The sequence below is a fragment of the Coregonus lavaretus genome (assembly GCF_964263955.1).
Source record: "Coregonus lavaretus genome assembly, chromosome: 40".
Classification (NCBI taxonomy): domain Eukaryota; kingdom Metazoa; phylum Chordata; class Actinopteri; order Salmoniformes; family Salmonidae; genus Coregonus; species Coregonus lavaretus.
In genome coordinates this window covers 8,608,790-8,630,714 of record NC_140027.1, presented here as the reverse complement: position 1 = coordinate 8,630,714, position 21,925 = coordinate 8,608,790, and the positions used below count along the sequence as shown (strand labels likewise).

Sequence of the window (21,925 nt, the reverse complement as noted above, 5' to 3'; positions counted from 1 at the left end):
TGCCCTTCTGTTGTTCATTTTACTGGGAAATAGCATTGTATCTGGTCAAACACCATTTCTTCCAAAAGTTTACTAAGGGTTGGTAACAGACTGATTGGTCGGCTGTTTGAGCCAGAAAAAGGGTGCTTTGTTATTCTTGTTAGTGGAATGATTTTTTCTTCCCTCAAGGCCTGAGGGCACACACTTTGCTGTAGGCTTAGATTGAAGAGATGGCAAATAGGAGTGGCAATATAGTCCACTATCATCCTCAGTAATTTTCCATCCAAGTTGTCAGACCCAGGTGGTTTGTCATTGTTGCTAGACAACAATACTTTTTTCACCTCTTCCACACTCACTTAATGGAATAAAAAAAGACAATAGTTGTCTTTCATAATTTGGTCAGTTATGCATGGGTGTGTAGGTTCAGAATTTGTAGTTGGCATGTCATGCCTAAATTTACTAATCTTGCCAATGAAAAAATCATTAAAGTAGTTGGCGATATCAGTGGGTTTTGTGATGAATGAGCCATCTGATTCAATGAATGATGGAGCCAAGTTCGCATTTTCGCCCAAAATTTCATTGAAGGTGCTCCAAAGCTTTTTACTATCATTCTTTATATCATTTATCTTTGTTTCATAGTACAGTTTCTTCTTCTTTTTGTTCAGTTTAGTCACATGATTTCTCCATTTACAGTACGTTTGCCAATCGGCTGTGCAGCCAGACTTATTTGTCATTCCTTTAGCCTCATCCCTGTCAACCATACTATTTTTCAATTCCTCATCAATCCACAGGGATTTAACAGTTTTTACAGTCATTTTCTTAATGGGTGCATGCTTATTAGTAACTGGAATAAGCTATTTCTTAAATGTGTCAAGTGCAGTGTCTGGTTACTCCTCATTACACAGCAAATATTCTTTACATCTTTAACATAGGAATCACTACAAAACATATTGTATGATCTCTTGTACACTATATTAGGCCCAGCCTTTGGAACTTTGGTTTTCCTAGATATGGCTACTATATTATGATCACTACATCTGATGGATTTGGATACTGCTTCAGAGCAGATTTCTGCAGCATTAGTAAAGATGTGATTAATACATATGGATGATTTCATTCCTGTGATGTTTGTAAATACCCTGGTAGGTTGACTGATAACCTGAACCAGGATCCAGGCACTGGCTACAGTTTGAATATTTTTCTTGAATGGACAGCTTGATGAAAGCCAGTCACCCAAAAAATTGATCTCTGTTGAGATCACATACATTATCAAGCATTTCTCACATATTATCTAGATACTGACTGTTAGCACTTGGTGGTCTATAGCAGCTTCCCACAAGAATGGGCTTTAGGTGAGGCAGGTGAGCCTGTTGCCATATTACTTCAACAGCATTTGACATGAGATCCTCTCTAAGCTTTACAGGAATATGACTCTGAACATAAATGGCAACACCTCCACCATTGGCATTCCTGTCTCTTCTGAAGATGTTGAAACCATGTATTGCTACCACTGTATAATCAAATGTATTATCTAAGTGAGTTTCAGAGATAGTCAGTTTATGAATGTTATCTGTTACTAGCAAGTTATTGATTTCATGAACCTTGTTTCAGATTCAGATTCAGAGTGTTTAACAGTCACATATACAGGGTTGCAGGTGTGATTGGAGGGTACAGTGGAAATCTTAGGCTTCGAGCTCCAACACGCAGGACTAAGTGAAATAAAATAATGAAAATGGTAATAAAAAAACAACAATAGAAATAGAAATAGCCCTATATACATAATAACAACTGTAGCAGTGATGAATAAATACATGTCCATTGGGGTGGAGGCAGAGTAAAGGCTGTTGAGGGGTGTGGTGGGGTGGAATGACCATAGGGGGACCAGCATGACCATTGACTGAAATAAAAACAATACATATTGTAATAAAAAAAGTATTAATATACATGAAAAACTGCAACAGTGATGAATGCCGTTGGAGTAGGCTACATATGTTAATGTGGGCTATTTAAAGCACTTTTCTGGGATTCGTGATTGTTTTTATTGCTTTACTGGGAGGCTTATCAGAGGTAGACATGACAGTGATATTTATGTTTGAGCTGATAGTGCAGGGTGAGCTGCACACAGTGGACTTCCAACTCGGGCAAACCGCCACAGTGCTAACAGTATAACTCCGGTTCATAGGCAAATTATTACTGAATACAATAGCTATAGGATTGACAGAGGCATTGTTCTGTGAGTATTCCTTTTGACAGATGCATATAGGGAAATACTGTGCATAGTGCATGCATATAGCAAAGGCTAAACAGTAGTTGGAATGGTGTAGAGTTATACCATAAACCATTGATTGCATTTTCTGTATTCTGTATTTGCTAATGTATATTGCTGCATATATTTGCCTAGGCTAGGGTTCAGTTGGCTAGGATGTCTGTACATCAGTACATGTGAAGATTGAGATTTCTCATAGAGTGATTGAATCATCATTCTTGTCTATGTTTTGCCTCCATAACCAGCCAGAATAAAACACCTTGCAGGCTATTACCTCATTCTTCGTTAATAACTGTTGATATTTATTCATAAAATAGATCAAAGTACAGTGAAATGTCCTAGTTTCATTCAGATTAGTAAATAATGTAGTAAATGCACCCCGCACCACTGGAACTATTCTACAGGTTTCCTCTCATTCCAATTAACTGAAGCCAACCGACTGTAAGGGGGATATTTTCAGTTAGGTGTTCCCAGAGGAATTAATCATTCAAATCATTAGACCTAGGTTGCCTGGGGTAGGGTAAACTAACTAAGGCTGCATCCCAAACAGCACCCTATTCCCTATATAGTGCACTACTTTTGACTAGAGCCCTATGGGGAATAGGGTGCCATTTGGGACGCAGCCTAAGTATTATAAGGGAAATAAGGGAACGGGGTATACCTAGTCAGTTGTACAACTGAATGCATTCAAGTATTACTTCCATGTAAACACATGCAGACACCAAACAACCCCAATACAACTCACCAATTGTTGACTTGTAGGATCGTTAACCCTGTGTCCTGGGCCAGTTGTTTCTTCTGCTCTTCCGAAGGGTAAGGATGCTGTTTCAACGAGAAAAAGAGAAAGAAAGAACACATGAATATAAAGGAAATAGTAACTGAAAGAAAACAAAAACAGAAAACGGCTTTTGTGTTGTTTGTGTTGTTGTGGCTGTGCTAGCTTAAAAGCAGCGCCGGCTAATTAGCGTGAACAAACACAAACGGAGGTGTGGCTCCAAAGACTCATTAGGGCAATATGAAATGGAGCATAATTAATGGTGTGTGTGTGTGTATATATGAGTGTGAATGTGAGTGTGTGTGTGAGCCAATTAAAGAGTTTAGCCGAGTGGAGAAACAGCTACATTAATTAGGGGTGCTACTGGTGCTTTGCACATACACACACAAAAGCTCCTGATATGCCCTCGAGTAGGTTGAGCTGGTTCTCTTTGTAGTGGTGGGATATAGATACAGGCGTGTGTGCGTGAGTGCGCGTGTGTGTGTAGAGATGGGAGTGTAAGTCACACGGGAAGAATCCCAATGCATTTAACAGCGCTCCCGTTTCTATTTACTTTCCCCTCCTACTCCCTGAACTAAAAGAAATGGATCGGCGAGCACTATGTCAGTAACTAAACCAAGCTTATGGCTTTCAACCATCCCCAGACCTCTCAAGTCAGTGAGAATAAGGGAGCTAGGATATAGGAAAGGAGGTCAAACTTTGGATTCAGAGCAGATTTCTACTGTCCCAACGGTTCATAACATCTAATGCTATTTAACATTAGAAATCAGACCTCCACTGTGACCAGTTCAAACCATCTGAGACGCCAAACACCCGCAGGCCAATTCCACACAGTCACAAAGCTAGAAATGACACGCTTTCACCTGGAGAATATTTATCTACCACATCCGTTTTCTGTGGCGACAGGGAGAGGGTCTTTGATGTTATTGAGTTTTTTTTCCCACCGATGAATCAATTGGTAATGGCTGCCTCGCCCTCTTTTTTCCATGTGATTTGATTGTAGGTAATTGGCCTAAACTGAGTCTAATTCGCCACAGAAAGTTATTATCTCAGTGTCGCCTCATCAAATTGTCCCTCGCTGTCTGCCGGCTACGTTCCATGTTCCTCCCAGTGCCCTTTGTTCCTGAATAACGTGGATAATTCTATCAACTAAGAGAAGGATAAATAGCAGCAAAACATTTATGAGAAAGTTTGAAAAAACCCAGGGACACAAACTCTTTGATGTTCACATTGTCCTGGAGCGAACTAGAATTTTTATGACCCCTTGTAGGAATCATAACAGAACTGTTTACATCAAAGTCAAAATGCTGACACCATCATGACAGACCATCAAACAACCAACATACCAGTGAATTTAACTCGCCTTGAACCAATCTCTACAATGACATTCATAAGGGAAAACAAGTTAAGATACCATAACATTTTCCCAGAACACAAAAGTGACAGCACAGTCACACACATGCACACACACATGCACAAACGTGCACACATACTCACGCGCACACGCGCACACACACACACACACACACACACACACACACACACACACACACACACACACACACACACACACACACACATAGGAAAGGCTGGTAACCTCAGGCCTAATTTCAGAGATTCCACTCTGGGACCTAATCCCGACCCACCCGCTCATTATGAATTATAATCCTGTTAGCAAGGACTTGCGGCTCTAACCGATCCAGAGCTAACCGCCCCAGAGTTAATGCCGGGCCATCTCCAACCCTGTAATCAGCACTGAGGCCTTCGTCCTGTTCAGTAGGGTACACGAAACGCTTTGCAACCAAAACCTTAAAATATGTGTTCCTATTGGACAAGTTCAGTTCAGTACCTCCCCTTTTTGATCTGTTTCAAAAGTTTTCTCCCTACTGGACATGACCCTTGGCTCTGACACGAGAAAGATAAAGTTGCCTCTCAACGCTGATCCAAGGTCAGTTTGTGATTTTTCACTATAAAGGTTTACGTTAGGATTATAGCATTTAAAGCTGATCCTAGATCTGTGCCTATAGGAAAATTATACTCAGAGCACTCTGACATGAGTGGCAACACAGATCTGCCGCCAGCTAGCAGCCACTCCATGCTCAAGCAAGGACTGCGCTCTAGCATGCTGGGACAGAATGAAACCATGCCCTCCAGGTGAATGGCTAACTGACGCCAAATCTCCAAGGAGACAGAGGACACCAACAGCAACAAAGTAGTGCAGATCAACACAAATACCTGGTGGCAACAGAGCTGCGCTAAGGCTTAGCTGTCAAACAACTAACCTGAAAATGTATGTAACTTGGCTTAGATTCCAAACAACTAACCTGAAAATGAGCCTAACTTGGCTTAGAATTCCAAACAACTGACTCTACCTGAAAATGAATATAACTTGTTTTACCTTTTAACACAATTGACTCTACCTGAAAATGAATGTCACTTGTTTTCAACTGTTAGCATCAGATACTGAGACTATCAACAGTCAACAGTTTCCCTCCCTCTCCCTCTCCACTTCCAGCCGGCCTGACCACTCCGAGGGGAACACCCCGTCGCCATCTCTTTCAGCACCACATTAACAGCAACAGAGGGAAGCGTCATCAACCAGGCCGATCCTAGCAGGCAGGTCTGAACACATCAAATGGAAAGGGTGCTTTTCTCTCAAACTAGCGAGAGAGTGAGTGTTGGAGGGGTGTTGGTTGGAGGGGTGTAAACACACATGCACATGTGTGAGTATGCACGGATGCATGTACGCACTCATACATACACACATGGACATACTGTACACACACACACACACATCATACACTCTTCCACCCTCCTACAACACACTACACTACAACTCACATAGTGGGCCCTGCCTGGCCTGGTGTCGACCACTAAGTGGCTGCCGCTGGGCTGTGGGTTGTGAGGCAGCCTAGGTGGTGACAGGCCAGCTGAACCAGTCTACCACCAGCCTCCCACCTAGCAGCCAGCCATCCAGCCAGGCAGGCAGGCAGGCAGGCGAAGGCCTTAAACAGGGCCCAAAGCCCCAGGTTAGATTCCTCTGCTGATAGCCCCAGCGATGTAGCGCGTCAACCACCCCCCCCCCCCAAACAAGGGCCTCTAATGAGTGGGAGTTCCTACTACTGACCAATCTCATTAGTAAACGGCAGTAACAGAATACGTGGCATTTCACGGCTATGGGGTAAGAGGGGAGGCAGGGGGGCTTGCCACTCTGTTCCACACCTGCTGGTTGGAGGGAAGGGTTGCTGTGAGCAAATGGGGGTTTGAGCTGTGAGCTCTTTGAGTTCACGACTGAGTGATCAGCCCGGGCCAAATCAGGAGAAGTTTTGGGAGGGTGATTATGTTGTTTACTGGACCAGTAAACCTGTTAGGAGGTTGTAATTACTCCTCATTTGGAGTGAAGAGCCACTCCGAGGGCGGTCGGTCCGCCGTGCCCACAACCTGATACAGCTGAGGAGGACAGGCAAGAGGTGAGAGGACCGGGGACGTAGTGGAGGGTAAATGTACTGAATCTGAACCAAACTTAAGTATCTATTCCGGTAAATTACGCTTTTTAAACTTTATTTTTGTCATCACGATCTGCAGAGTTCACCCACCTTTATTTAACACTACATCCCTGGAGAGATCCCTAGCTTTAGATGGGATGCAATTGAACTACAGTGTAAGGCTAAATGCTAAACTTCACAAAGCCTTCAATATCCAGTGCTCTTAACAAACTCAGATTTGTTAGCCGTTTGTGGCATTTTGGCAAGGGTAAGGAGAGGGACACTCCAAAAAAAATGCAACAGGCCACACACATCCTACGTGTGTCCAGCTGCTATAGGGAAAAGCAATCAAGACAAAATAAGAAACAAACAAATTCCAGCTCAAAGTATCGCTGCTCCCAAACATGAATTGCAGAGCAACACCATGCAGCACCAACGAGTCAGGTATAACTGCTGAACTCATCTCCAGCGCACCCCCAATCAAACTTGGCTAAAACTTGAACCTGTGTCCACTTTCCCCCATTCACTGTGTACTGCCATCTGCCAGTCTCCTCCGTCCATCGGCCCTCTTCTCCTCACTTCATTATCTTTTCGGATCTAAACACTGCCCATTTACCTTGTCAGAGAAAAAGGCCAGAGCCAGTGATGTATGTGACCACATGCTGGATTTCTGGGAGGTCAATAAAAGCGACCCCCGCTGGGCACTGAGTCCCAAGCCCCTGGGGTACCCTGGGGGCCTGTCAAAAAGGTAATGGATGATGTTTTCACTGCAGGGTGAGGGACCCAGAGAAAGAACGAAGACCGTCCCCTGACACAATGGGGCGCCAGCATTGGATAAATGAACAGATGCCCCACAGGTCTCCTAAAAAGACCCTGTTTGGCTGCCCCTTCTTTCTGCCCCTCCCTTCTTTGTATCAGTCTCAAATGGCACCCTATTCCCTACATAATGCATTACTTTTGACCAAAGCCCTATGGGCTAGTAGTGCACTATGTACGTAATTGGATTGCCACTGACTCCAATACTCGTCTTCTCATTACTTCCAAATGTTTCCCTGGAACTCAAATAACTCAAATGGGCATCGAGAACAAAGAGGAACTAAAAGAAAGGTTTAAAAACAGTGGCAAGAAGAACTTCAGATATTGCTGCCCCAACAAAGGGGCGCATTCAGCTAAAAAGGGAGGGTCATATTTTTAGTCCAAGAGGCCGAGACGCGATTATACACCATGTGTAATGTTCTTTATTCTTTAATTGGGTGGCGCCAAAGATTCTGAGTGCTTGCTTGGATAGAATTAAGGAATAATCAGGAACCGTAGGTCCCGGGACTAAATTTAATTTACAAATATGAATATGGATGGATGGATTCGTCACACGTACATGGGGGGGGGGGGGGGGGGGTTAGGGGTGGGGGGGAGGACAGTAAATACACAGTGTGTATGGGGACAAGCTTGAGAAGTCTGGGACTTTTGGGGGGGGGGCAGGAGAGACCAGTCAGGCCATAGTAAAAATTTTATTTGTATCATTTCATGTCCCAGATCTAATGACATCAGGGCAAGACTGCATTATAAATGTGCCTCTGGGTAGATGGGGGAGGGGGAACAGGGAGGGGGATGGGGTTGGCTGGCGGCCGTTGGCATGGGACAGGGATTCCTGCCAGGGTATAGGCTGCTGTGTGGCACACCACAGTTTGCCATGGGTGACTGGTGCGTCAACATCCAAGGGGGCTCTGGCAATAAACAACCAATGACGAATGGGTTCAAATGACCTGTCAAACTTTGACCTTTGATGATCCTGGGGCGAGAGGGGATGAGGTCATTCCAGGGGCTTCCTGTGAAACGCTAGCCAGACTCCTCTTTTTTCTGCTTAGGAAGGCATTCCTTTTTCCAGAGGACAGGAAAGCAGGATAGAAATGTTTCTACATTGCATGGGTTATGTGCACTCTAAGGTACTCTGGGTTATCTAAGGTACTCTGGGTTATGGGTACTCTAAGGTACTCTGGGTTATGGGCACTCTAAGGTTCGGGAATTAGGCCATCTCCACCCTACTTGTCTAACTGAGCAGTTTGCCAGTTCAGAAGTTCTCTTCACCTCTGTGTAACCAAAGCATTCCGTAACTCACAGATGTGGGTGTTTTCTAATTACAGGTAACTTGTCATTTATTCAAACCCAACTTCAATAAACAAAGTTACAGTACACTTAGCGACCCAGTACAACTTCTTTCCCACCCGTTTCTGCTCAGGTTTGGGTAGAATGTGCATGCAGGGCTGGAGCACACGTTATTATTACAGCACATCTGTGAGCAAGAGGGTGGCAAATTAGCCTCTAATTGCATTAACAGGGATTATGGCTTCCAGTTGATTTTTGTTTTTTACATGAAACACTTTGTAAAAAGAGAAGCGAAAACATGTGAAGAAAACAGCACGTTCTGTTGTGGTTTCTCTTTTACAAGCTGTGGCTCCCCTCTCACTCGCAGGCTTTAATATTCTGTGCACAACTAAGAGGGAGACATAAATATAATTAATAAATAAAAAATGAGGGCGGGAGCTTGCTAACCCCTTCCCCCTCCGTCGCTCCTCACCCTGCCTCCTACCCCCCTCACCGTGGTAACGACCCGCCAATCCCAGTGGAACCTCCCACAATGCAGTGGGCATGGCAACAATCTGCAGGCCTGGGTTTCGTCCCATTACCCTATCACATAATGACCTTTTCATTGGGGAGCCCCGTGTGCAGAAAACAAGCAGAGGGGTTGTTTCCTAAATGGCACCCTATTCCCTACATAGTGCACTACTTTTGATCAGAGCCCTATGGGCCCTGGTTATAGGTAGTGCACTGTATAGGGAATGGGGTTTCATTTGGGATGCAGTCAGGGTCTCCTTTGGGCTTTTCTGGGCAATGGCTTTCGTTTACCACTCATTTCTTGATAAATTAAAAAGGAAAATACCATTTGTGTGAGTGAGTGAAGAGAGAAAGAAAAGACCTGTGGTTCCCTGCTGGAGGGGCGACAGTGCCGCCCCATTTCTCACCAGGATTCGTGGTACACACACACACACACGCAGCCAGCTTGCTAGACCACATGCATAAACATTTACTTAGTCGTTGAGAATCGATACGGTGGAAATGGAAGATACTGTGCTCATACACTGCTCAAAAAAATAAAGGGAACACTTAAACAACACAATGTAACTCCAAGTCAATCACACTTCTGTGAAATCAAACTGTCCACTTAGGAAGCAACACTGATTGACAATAAATGTCACATGCTGTTGTGCAAATGGAATAGACAACAGGTGGAAATTATAGGCAATTAGCAAGACACCCCCAATAAAGGACTGGTTTTGCAGATGGTGACCACAGACCACTTCTCAGTTCCTATGCTTCCTGGCTGATGTTTTGGTCACTTTTGAATGCTGGCGGTGCTTTCACTCTAGTGGTATCATGAGACGGAGTCTACAACCTACACAAGTGGCTCAGGTAGTGCAGCTCATCCAGGATGGCACATCAATGCGAGCTGTGGCAAGAAGGTTTGCTGTGTCTGTCAGCGTAGTGTCCAGAGCATAGAGGCGCTACCAGGAGACAGGCCAGTACATCAGGAGACGTGGAGGAGGCCGTAGGAGGGCAACAACCCAGCAGCAAGACTGCTACCTCCGCCTTTGTGTAAGGAGGTGCAGGAGGAGCACTGCCAGAGCCCTGCAAAATGACCTCCAGCAGGCCACAAATGTGCATGTGTCTGCTCAAATGGTCAGAAACAGACTCCATGAGGGTGGTATGAGGGCCCGACGTCCACAGGTGGGGGTTGTGCTTACAGCCCAACACCGTGCAGGACGTTTGGCATTTGCCAGAGAACACCAAGATTGGCAAATTCGCCACTGGCGCCCTGTGCTCTTCACAGATGAAAGCAGGTTCACACTGAGCACGTGACAGACGTGACAGAGTCTGGAGATGCCGTGGAGAACGTTCTGCTGCCTGCAACATCCTCCAGCATGACCGGTTTGGCGGTGGGTCAGTCATGGTGTGGGGTGGCTTTTCTTTGGGGGGCCGCACAGCCCTCCATGTGCTCGCCAGAGGTAGCCTGACTGCCATTAGGTACCGAGATGAGATCCTCAGACCCCTTGTGAGACCATATGCTGGTGTGGTTGGCCCTGGGTTCCTCCTAATGCAAGACAATGCTAGACCTCATGTGGCTGGAGTGTGTCAGCAGTTCCTGCAAGAGGAAGGCATTGATGCTATGGACTGGCCTGCCCGTTCCCCAGACCTGAATCCAATTGAGCACTGGGACATCTGGGACATCATGTCTCGCTCCATCCACCAACGCCACGTTGCACCATAGACTGTCCAGGAGTTGGCGGATGCTTTAGTCCAGGTCTGGGAGGAGATCCCTCAGGAGACCATCCGCCACCTCATCAGGAGCATGCCCAGGCGTTGTAGGGAGGTCATACATGCACGTGGAGGCCACACACACTACTGAGCCTCATTTTGACTTGTTTTAAGGACATTACATCAAAGTTGGATCAGCCTGTAGTGTGGTGTTCCACTTTAATTTTGAGGGTGACTCCAAATCCAGACCTCCATGGGTTGATAAATTTGATTTCCATTGATAATTTTTGTGTGATTTTGTTGTCAGCACATTCAACTATGTAAAGAAAAAAGTATTTAATAAGATTATTTCATTCATTCAGATCTAGGATGTGTTATTTTAGTGTTCCCTTTATTTTTTTGAGCAGTGTAGTTCTAAATACCACTTAACTGACAATGCACACACACACCAACATTTTACTCTCCAGAGAACCTGGGAATGTCTATGGTCAACTCTCTCTCCCTCTCTTCCTCCCTCTCTCTCTCTGCCTGGGTTATCTCTCCTCCCTCTCTCTCTCTACCTGGGTTATCTCTCCTCCCTCTCTCCCACATCCCATCTGCTGCAGGCTGCATCTACCCCCAGGTTCAGTGGTAGGTCCTGGCAGCCACCTTGACCCCCATCGAGACATCCTGATTTAGCCTCTCCTTGTATGGAGCCCGGACAGGAAAAGGGGGGAAAATGCCTGCATAGCAAAATCCTCTCAGTGTGTCTCTCTCAGAGGCCTGCTGGCCAATTGACTAGCTTGCTAGCTTTGGCCAAAGCTGTAAATCAGATCTGTCCGTGTCTGTCAGATATGTCTCCCTTTAACAGTCTGTATCCGTGAGACTATGGACACAGAGAATATGGCCTCCCTTTTTACTGCTACCTCGTTCTAGCTCTATTGGATGGTGTGAATGTTAACCAAAGTCTTTTCTCACAACTCACTTCACTCGTAGCGACTGACAGGAGAGTTAGGGAGAAGTTATCTACAAAATAATTCTCACTATAGCTTTGACATGCCTAGTCAAACAAACACACACGTACACACCCGCATGCGTGGTTCAGTTTGGCAACTTCGGTGGTCATTTCAAAAGTCATTTCAACAGCCAAATCCTCATAAACCTGCTAGGCAGCAGTGGAAAAGCCCCTCCCTCATCGCTACATTTCAGACTTGTCACAACAACCCTAAACACCCATAAAGAGTCTTGAGGTGACATGACATACCTGGGGCGTAACTGAGGCTAAAGGGCATAACATGGAGCTCAAAATGGCCGCCGGTATCGAGGTCTCACTGCTTGGCTTCTAAGAAGTGTAATGGTGATCCACCGGTGATCCACCACTCTACTCACCGTCAAGTGCTGGAAGAGCCATGCCCTCATGATATTGGTGGCCACTTTAGGGAAGATCCCTCGCTTCTTGTTGTGACGATCCCTCTTTTCCTTGTCAGGGTCGTCGTCGTCCCCAGTGCTGGGAGAGGCCACCCCGTTGTCCATGCAGTCACCTGTCCAAACAAAGGCAACAGTTAGTGTGGGTGGCTGGTTCCATGGGGAGCTAAGGAGGGGGGTTTGGGACATTTCGGCTCCAATCTGGCAACCGACTATCTCCTCTTGGACAAACAGACAGCAACTGCTCGTTTAACTTCAGAAACGTAATTTCTTGACACAATTTCGCCGGGTTATGGAGGGATAACGACGGACCATTCTGCTACAACATGGTAACCTGCTATCTTCCCTTGGACAACAGTCAACAACTGCTCATTTTGCTTCAGGAATTCTAACCTTTCAACATAGCTCCTCTGGGTTGTGGAAGGAATATTTTAAAATTGTACATGATTAGCCAGCGATCGTGCTTTCCTGGCCTTGTTTAGCTGAATGTGTTTTGTTGGTGCATTAAAACAGAAATGTTTTCAACCAAAAGGAGAGAATTCTGCTACAGCATCCTGGGCAAAAGACAGCAACGGATCATTTTTTCTTCAGGAATTCTACCCTTTTTACACAGTTTTATCACTGCTCTGAATATATTGATCAAACTGTAGGATGCCGCATTAGAGTTACTGCTACAGTCTTTCAGAATGCGAGGAGAAAGCTCTAAACGCTGAAATATGGATGGATCTGGTGAAAAATATATTTCTCTCTACATTTCTGACGATTGACTCATTAACATCGTCATCCAAGAAACCTTCACATATTTATCAGAAGAGAGCGTTGAACGAATCTACTGTACACGCGATGCACCAACCCTCCCCAGAACATTTTATTTTATTTTGTAAAGACTCTCTGACTCACTGTACTGTGGATTTGATATGACCTACCCAGAGCACCATCTATCCACCCCCAAAATCCATACAGTACATCTCCAAGATATCACAGACCTAGTGTGCATCCCAAATGGCATCCTATTCTCTACATAGTGCACTACTTTTGACCAGGGTCCCTAGTGCTGCACTATGTAAGGAATAGGGTGCCATTTGGGATGCAGATGTAGTCCAAAACCAGCCAATGATTTAATACCCAGTTTGTTCCTCTCGCTGTTTTTTCCGCTAAAGTTTGTCTTCTATGTTTAATCAGCTCCCATCTGGCCGGGAGCGCTACACTGCTGGCCCTGGGTTCGTAATCCAAGATGTCTCATTGGATGTGAATGCTCCTTCGATCTAGCCTGGTCTCCGATCTGTTTGTGCTGCCTTGCCAACTCCTATGGTCATTGTCTGGGGCACAGCGGGGGCTTTGCTAAAGATGAACTGGAAGAAATGCTGGATTGAAGGTAGCCTGGCCCTAGACCTCTCTGCACTGTCTTGCCAACTCTATCATAGGAGTTGGCAAGACAGCACAACAGATCTGGGACAAGACTTCCTTCGATCCAACATTACGTCAACTTCATCTTTAGCAAAGCCCTCACTAACTGCTAACCTCTCCTCCACAAAATGCAATTACCAATCATGCCGTATGCAGTATTTTCGTCAAGTGCCAGAGAAACGTCTGAGCCAGTCCTTTTATTGCACCTCTTCTGCCCTGTAATGAGGTTCATTTTCATTTATTTCCCCCCCCCCCTTTTAACAGCAACGGGCAAGGTTAGAGACAGTCAGTTAAAGCCGAGCAGAGCAGGCATATGGCAGCTACCGACCACATTAGTATAATACCAGTGGTGATTTCACTAGCTTGGCGGTTGACTTCGCTTAGGCTTCTCCTGCCATTACCTCTGCTGCCAAAACAGAGGTGAGATTCTACGGGGACCGACAAGAGTCTGAGAAGGTGAAAATAATCATAAAAGTCCATAAACAAGCTCTCGGCATCATTAGCACTGCACCGCGTTGCGACAGTGTTCTCTAGTCCAACGCCACGAGGAGAGATACTCCACCGCCGGGGTGACTTTGGGCCCAACCTGCTAATGGTTTGTGACAGCTCCGAGCTTCACAGCGACAACCTGTGTACTGGGTGGAGACAGGGGGAGGATAGGTCTCTTGTGAAATGCCCTACAGTGACTAGAGCTGCACATGTCAACTCCTCGTCCTCTACATCCAGCTATGTGTGACTGTGAAGGGGGCTTGTGTGAAAAGACGAAGGAAGGAGCAAAGCGATTCAGTGACTTAGGGAGGTCCGGAGAAAGTGGTAGTGGCATGGGAAGTTGCTGCTACTCTCGGCTTTCCTGTCTGGCTTCCAGTGAAGGAGTGAGGCCATACAAAGGAATTCGGTGCCCCGAAAAAAACTCTGAACATGAAGTCAGCTCAGCTGTAGTTATGCAGCCTTGACCGTGCCCACACCAAACCAAAGGGTTCATTGCTCACCCTCTTTCACTCTCTCTCCCTCCTCTTTCTTTTATTCCCGTTGCCCTCATTCCATTCTCACCCTTTTCTCTTTTACCGTTCAATATCGCTGCTTGCTCCTTTCTCTTCCAGCATCAAGATTAAGAGGCACAAAAACGTGCACTTTTCACGCAAACATTATAAGTCACGCTGTCAAAGCTCGGCGCTCGCAGCAGCTGCTGGCCTGCTCAATTGCTGAACTTTTCAGAAGTGTTTGCAGAAAATGTTATTGGCCATGGTCTGGTGAAAGGGGCCTGGGAGGAGAGAGGACCTTTTATTTTGCACCACGCTTCCACCATTGGTCATTTCTTGCAAGACACACTTCCCTATAGGAGCGAGGCAGCCATGTGACCATTGCCGGCCAATCCAAGGGTCTGTGAAGAATGGCCCTTTGCTCAGGTCTGTGATAACTTCAAGCAACCATGGACAACAAAACACAGACAATACACAAAGGAAAGATTGAGATGAATTGACTACTTGTCTTGGATGGACATTCTCTATTGGCTACCAGCAAGTTCAAATGAACAGAAGTTAAATGTCTGACCAAACTGCAGACATCACCATAGCGATGAACTAAGTCATTGAAACGGTTTGCCTTCTTTGGGACATTATTTACCAGCTTTCCCTCTGGTTTCTTTCTTCCTCCCTCTTTTTCCCGGCACTTACACCTCCCCTCCCTACAGTTAAAGTGGGAGATAACAAATCCCTCCTCAGGTATGCATCAGGTTTTTCCTGAAAAGTCTGAAAACCATGACTATCCAATGGTAGCTTCTCTGGCCTATCTAGGAGATGCAAGGAACCAGTGTAAAGGTATCACTGGACTACATCCCCCAATATGGATCAACCAAGAATCCACTATCCAACAGAAGCTCAACCAATATGTTTCTGTCAAATACTTCCCTTGAAGGAGCCACAATTCCCCAACCATCCAAATGGGGAATAAAAAGGGCATTAGGGGTGTTTGTGTTCTGGGCCTAGTGTTCTGGCAGTGTGACTGTATTTGTGTTTGGGAGTTAAAACACACAGATATCCCCAAAGCAGTCCACCCGTGGCGGTGCTAAACTGCAAATGTATGCGGGAGATAACAAAACCCCTGAGCACTTGTTGCACTTGGCACACAAACGGCACTTTGCAAATGGCCCTGGTAATAGGTGATACACATCTGATTGAAACTATTTGGACAGTGTGGCGGGAGTCCACGAACCCAGATCCCTGCTCATAAAGACGGCCAATGGGAGAGGAGAGAGAGTCCCTTTTGGTCTTCTTCTACCCCAACCATTAGGAGATAGCCTAGCATCGAATGTGTGTGGGGTGTGTGTGTGTGTGTGTGTGTGTGTGTGTGTGTGTGTGTGTGTGTGTGTGTGTGTGTGTGTGTGTGTGTGTGTGTGTGTGTGTGTGTGTGTGTGTGTGTGTGTGTGTGTGTGTGTGTGTGTGTGTGTGTGTGTGTGTGTGTGTGTGTGTGTGTGTGTGTGTGTGTGTGTGTGTGTGTGTGTGTGTGTGTGTGTGTACTGCTCTCTGTTATTACTCTTTCCCCATGTCCAAATAAAAGAGGCGCAGAGGCTGGTATATAAATCGTCGCTCAGTCGACTAGAACATAATGCGCCCTTTCTTCCAGATCCAGTCCCAGTCTGAGCTCCGCATTCACATTTTTCTGTCAACCCTCATCATTCACTCTCTCTTTCTCTCTGCTGTCTCTCTTTCTATTCAACATCACATCCAATCCAAACTCGCCAACACGTGACACTCACTCATTGGCTTGACATCGAATCAGTGCCAACACTGTCCCACTAATCTGAAAGTACCTGATAGGCGAACGCGATAATGGTGGACACCTTTCTAGTATTTTTACCTGTAAGTGAATCTGATCTGTCCCAAAACTCAAAAATAGCTTCCTCGTTCCTCCTACTGATATGAAAGTATACTTGAAAGACAAAAGCAATAATGATGGACACCTATCCAGTTATCTTACCTTTCAGTGAATCCTTACCTTCTTCACTGTTGTTGTCCCCACTGTGTGACGTGTGTCCCCCACTGGAGGGCCCGGGCGTCCCCGCCGAGCGAACTGACGCTGTGTCATCGTGGTCTCTGCTCCACGAGATCTGATTGGATGACATGACACCGACAGTCAGCCAAGAAGCTACAATTTACCACAGAGAACGTGTCAATGGTCTATGTGTCATATAGAAACCAAGGGCTTTAAGTGAAGTTAGTCATAGAGAATAATCCACGGCCGACTGATTAAAAGAGTTATGGATGGAGACCCAAAGGTATGTCGGCACGAAAGCCACATTCTTAGTTTCCTTACATATCATATCCATATCATACGCAGTACATATCATGTGGGGAAAAGGAGAAATAGCCTGTAGTCATTCCAAACACACAGCCAAACAGCCCTGTCCACACTGACTAGCTACTCCCCTCAGTTGGCGGTGCATCGTGGCTAACTCATTGCTAACTCCAGGTCAGAATGCATACCCATTTATTCCTAATCGTTTTTGACCAGCAAATGACTAATAATAAGTCCTCTTTGGGAAGGAAAAAAAGGAACAAAATATATAATGTATTACGCTGCATACCAAGAGAATGCCGTCAGGCTGTGGTAATCTAGAACATATGCTCAGAACACAAATGGTTAAAGCTGCGATGGCCAACTCCAACAAGAGGAGTTCCCAACGAAACTAGCAAGGGGGATGGAAGAGGGGGAGTGAGTATAGGACTGAAGAGATTTGTTCAATCAGAATGGAACCACTCCCGAGAGACGGAGGGTTTCAAGTACCGAGACACACACACACACATGCACTCGAACATGTACACATTCACACACACACACACACACAACACCGTCACCACCTCCCACTATTCACCCATAACCAGTGTTAGGTACTCCCTATACAGCCCCACTTGAGAAGAGAAATTAAGTGTGGAATTAAGTGTGAAAATGTTACACTATTGGGCTAGAGGTGTGGGGACAAAGTGCCTGCAAGGTAGGGTGTATGTCGGGCGGGTGCTGTACCATGCATGGACATATGGGTGGGAGAGTGAAGGCTGGTGGGACAGGTTATTGGGTTGACCTCCACATCAAGGGGCTACACTTTAATGTGCTACTTCATAATGTATCCCATTTAGCAGACCCTTTTATCCAAAGCGACTTACATTTGAGTATATGCAACCCCAGTGGGAATCGAGCCTACGACAGGTGTTGCTAGCACCACGCTCTTACCAACTGAGCCACACAACTTGTTTAATCAATAGTATAAATAAACAGTGCTTATAAGACCCAGGGGACCCGCGCTTATCATTGATCATGATGATTGATCGATAATAATAAAAATACTCTGGCAGGTGACAGCACAATCAACGAAGGCTATCAAAGTGCAAATCAGCAGATGTGATCGAAGTACTACTGGATGGAAGTGAGAGGGCTGAATGGGCTATATATTAATTTGTGATATATAGTAGATTGATTCACACTAGAATACAGCTTGGATATAGGACTATTTTATAATACAGAGCTTGGAACCCTGAAGTAAAGTGAATGGGACACTCAGAACATCTCAACAACAGGATGATATAGGTTAGGGAGGGTGTTTGAAACTAAACACCGAGACATATGAGTTGTGCGCCATTTGACACTCCACTAAGCTGCCTGAATTGATGCTCGTTGCTTTGGTAAATAAAGGGTTAAATGGTTAACAAGTCGCTGTGTGGCTGACATGGCACTTGGAGGAAGGGATTCCATATTCCTAAAGCCTTGCTTAAAGGGTGGTGCAACATGACTTCAAAACTGGCTTGATTGCATTCACACGAAAAAGGAGAAGACTTGACTCTTCACCTCTTGCCCCTTTTTTGGTCAACGGTATCTTTTTCGAGCACATGCAGCACAATGAACATAATTTACACATAAAACACCATAAAATTGCATAATAACAATTAAAATGTTTCCCATAGTCCCTCGAAGCATTTAATCATGAAGTAATATAATAAAAGCCAAGCAATTGTTTACCGGGATCCTTGCTTCAAACAAGTTTTTTCCAAAACATGTTAATGGTCATGTCAGAAAAAAGTAGAAACCATTTATTATGCTTGGAAATTAAATGGAATATACACTTTGTTCTCATTGTCATTTTGTCAAATGGTAGGCCTACATTTGATATTTGATTTATTTTAAAGTCACTTATCAATCTATATCACTAAGAGGAGGCCAACAATTTCCTAAATTATATTTTTTCCATAGGCCTATCTATTTTGATAAAACTATCTAGACAGCATAAAACGCGTGCGACGTGTTCTCTGTATAGGCCTACAATTCAAATGCACTTAATAGACGACAATTGTATTAATACGCATGTGATAGGCAAGAGCTTACCTGATCAAGAGGCCCAGACGATCTTGTAAAATCTTCACTGTCAGATTTATTTCCACCGTCCCTGTCGTCTATGACCAAATCAATGGGCATTTTTCCTTTCAAGCAGCTGATGTATCGATTACAGAAATTATCGCATAGCTCGTGTACCTGCAAACATGTATCAAAACGGAGTGAACACTATACCCTATGGGAAAGCCCTAAAAAATAAAATGTAGATGGTGGTAATGAGTGATATTATAAAGAATTGCCTATCCCTTGCCCTTGTGACAGGCCTAAGTTACGATTCAAGCAAATTGGCTTCAAAAATAGCAGAACTACATTACATTACATACATTTGACATTAATTGTAGAAAAACGAATGATTACTTTTTTTTCTTACTTTTTTTTATATAATTGAACTAATGAAAGTTGCAATATAGGCCTAACATGAGCAATATGGCGACTATTATATAAACGCTCTCGCCTAATATTTTTCAAGCGCATTCGTCAATGGCAACATTATCAACTCCATAACATAAAAATGTTATTTGGGCAACCAACTATACTACCACCACTATTACACCTCTACTACGAAGTTATAGCCTAATGCTATTCATCATCGCAATCGATTGCGATAAAATATCAAAGATTTTTACAGCACCAGGCCTATCAGTCACACAGTGCATGAGATGGTTATGAGTATATCTACCTTCTCCAGCTCGAGCAGATGAAACCGTAATACTTGAATTGCTTGTATCATCTAGGAGGAAAGGGTTAGCATTAAAACATTTTTATTCACATTTTCGAGCATTACATTATTATTAATATTGTGTGTGTGTGTGCGTGTGTGTGTGCGTGCGTGTGCGTGTGTTTGCACGCGCACGTCCATTAATAACGTGTGGGCAAAATGGATCAGGATCAACATTATGAAAATAATTAGCATGAAAGCAAACAAACTTTATGACAAGAAAATCGTTTTGACAGAAAACGATTACACAAACGTGTATCTGTTATGACATCATTAATAACAAGGACTGTGATAAAGTCAAATTCACACTAAAGTGTCGGCTACTGTAGACAATGAATGCATGTATTCATAGGCCAACTGTTCGATACTGTTCTTGTGAATAACCTAAAGCAAGTGAGTTCTTACCAAATTATCAATTTCCGGATTTGATGAAAATATAGGCTTCTCTGATCGAATCTGAAACAAAAGTGTTACAAGTTCACTCTTTACTGAGCGTCGTACATCATTGCTAACCATGGTGTTCACATGCATGGGACTGCTTTGCTTACAACGTTTTCACAATTCAGAATTACACAACATGTAAATATGCACAACAGTTATTTACCCTAAAATATTAGAATTTGAACGAATTTGAACTTCACCAAAACAAGTAAACAGATATGTCTAACCTGTTTTGAAAATACTGCTATATCCTCATTGAAAGACTCGGAGGAACACACGTCGCCTCCAGCGACCCCAGTTTCTCTTGGTGTGCAAGTTGCTAATTCACATTTTTCAAAAATCAGTGCTAGAAGTGGGAAAAGGGGGTGCCTAAAAGGAAGAGAGAGGACATTAACACTATACGCCGCCTTGGAAAGTTTGCGAGTCGGTATAACTAATAACATAATAATAACATAATAATAACTAAACTAAGAAAGTAGGTTACATCGACTATCAATCACATTGCCTTCTGTTTTCAGTTGCAAGTTGAATAAATACTGCACTAATAAAACATTCAGAAATGTAACAGCACAATAATTATATAAAAGTAGGCCTAGTCCTACTGCATGAAAATAGTTGGTCATATAGGCATAACTGGTCGTATGGCAACCTCAGCCCTCGAGTGCCTTATTTAGAACACGATTCAACATTTTAGGACAACGAAATAACACCATATTCTTCAGTGGGATTACATTATGAGCTTTACAATAGAGTATTAGACTATTACATTTGCCCTGAAAATAGGCTTATAGTATGGCACACAAATATAAACATCGCTGCCTATACATTATTGTGAAGTAGGCAGGGCAGTTTGAGAATGTGTTTGATGTAGAATTGTTTAATTCTGAGAGTTGGATTTACAAACATTTTGGGAGTTAGGTTATCTAACTCAACCACTGTCCCCTGTTAAACAATAGGCTACATCCAAATCATGAATTTTGTCAATGCAAAATAACATCATATTTAGACTGAAAGCCAAATGCAAACGTAGCCTATGCATCTTTTCGAAATCTCAGGGGACAATGTCATAATTTAACATTTCAAAACAGATATACAATGTTTAAACAAGCCTATATAGCACCATGCGTAATGACCGAACACAGAAGAGGTTCTAATTAGCGAGAATTTCCCAAAGCCTCCCTCTCTCTTAAACTTTCATCGCTCACATTTGTGGTGGTTAATATCCCCAATGGCTATACACTTTACGTTGGCAGTAAAATAAACGTACCCATAAATGGCATCTTTGTCTCTTTTTATAGCGTCGTTGACGGAGCCCATACTGGGCGGTATGGCACTGGCGTGTGTTGAGTGCGGGTACTGGTGCGAGTGGAACTGGGGCCCGTGGTTCAGGTGAACCGCCTGCATGGAGCGCGCTGCATGAGGGTCCCCGTACATAGTCGAGGGCAGCCCTACTCCGTCCATTCCATAATGGGGAAGGTCTTCATACTGTCAAAAGTGAAATATAGAGAATGTTCTAAAATAATAACCAATGACACTGTTGTGCTACCTCTCCTAATTTTGAATGAAGGCCTGTGTTGATAATAGCTATACTAAAAGTTATAATGTAATGATACTGACAATAAAAACGAATTATAAAGACTAATAACAAGAAAAATGTATTAATAACAATAGTAAAATAGCTAGAATGATGTTGTTGGCAGTCTATACTAATAATATCAAATACATCTAGGCCTACTAAATTAGTATATAAAATAAGT

General features: G+C 44.1%; 1 protein-coding gene across 1 annotated transcript in view; it reads right to left on the bottom strand.

The window, feature by feature from the left end:
* The window catches only part of LOC311113684 (homeobox protein Meis1-like), a 33,513-nt gene extending 11,866 nt beyond the window's left edge, over window positions 1–21,647 (bottom strand). Inside the window, exons 1-8 of the mRNA XM_084156983.1 lie at window positions 21,436–21,647; window positions 20,396–20,537; window positions 20,133–20,183; window positions 19,689–19,739; window positions 19,001–19,147; window positions 16,622–16,733; window positions 12,185–12,336; window positions 2,991–3,067 (exon numbers count right to left, since the gene is read on the bottom strand). Of these exons, the coding sequence (XP_084013109.1) occupies window positions 2,991–3,067; window positions 12,185–12,336; window positions 16,622–16,733; window positions 19,001–19,147; window positions 19,689–19,739; window positions 20,133–20,183; window positions 20,396–20,537; window positions 21,436–21,629 (926 nt within the window). The 5' untranslated portion in view covers window positions 21,630–21,647. The remainder of the gene's footprint in view (window positions 1–2,990; window positions 3,068–12,184; window positions 12,337–16,621; window positions 16,734–19,000; window positions 19,148–19,688; window positions 19,740–20,132; window positions 20,184–20,395; window positions 20,538–21,435) is intronic.
* Window positions 21,648–21,925: the final 278 nt, after the last annotated feature.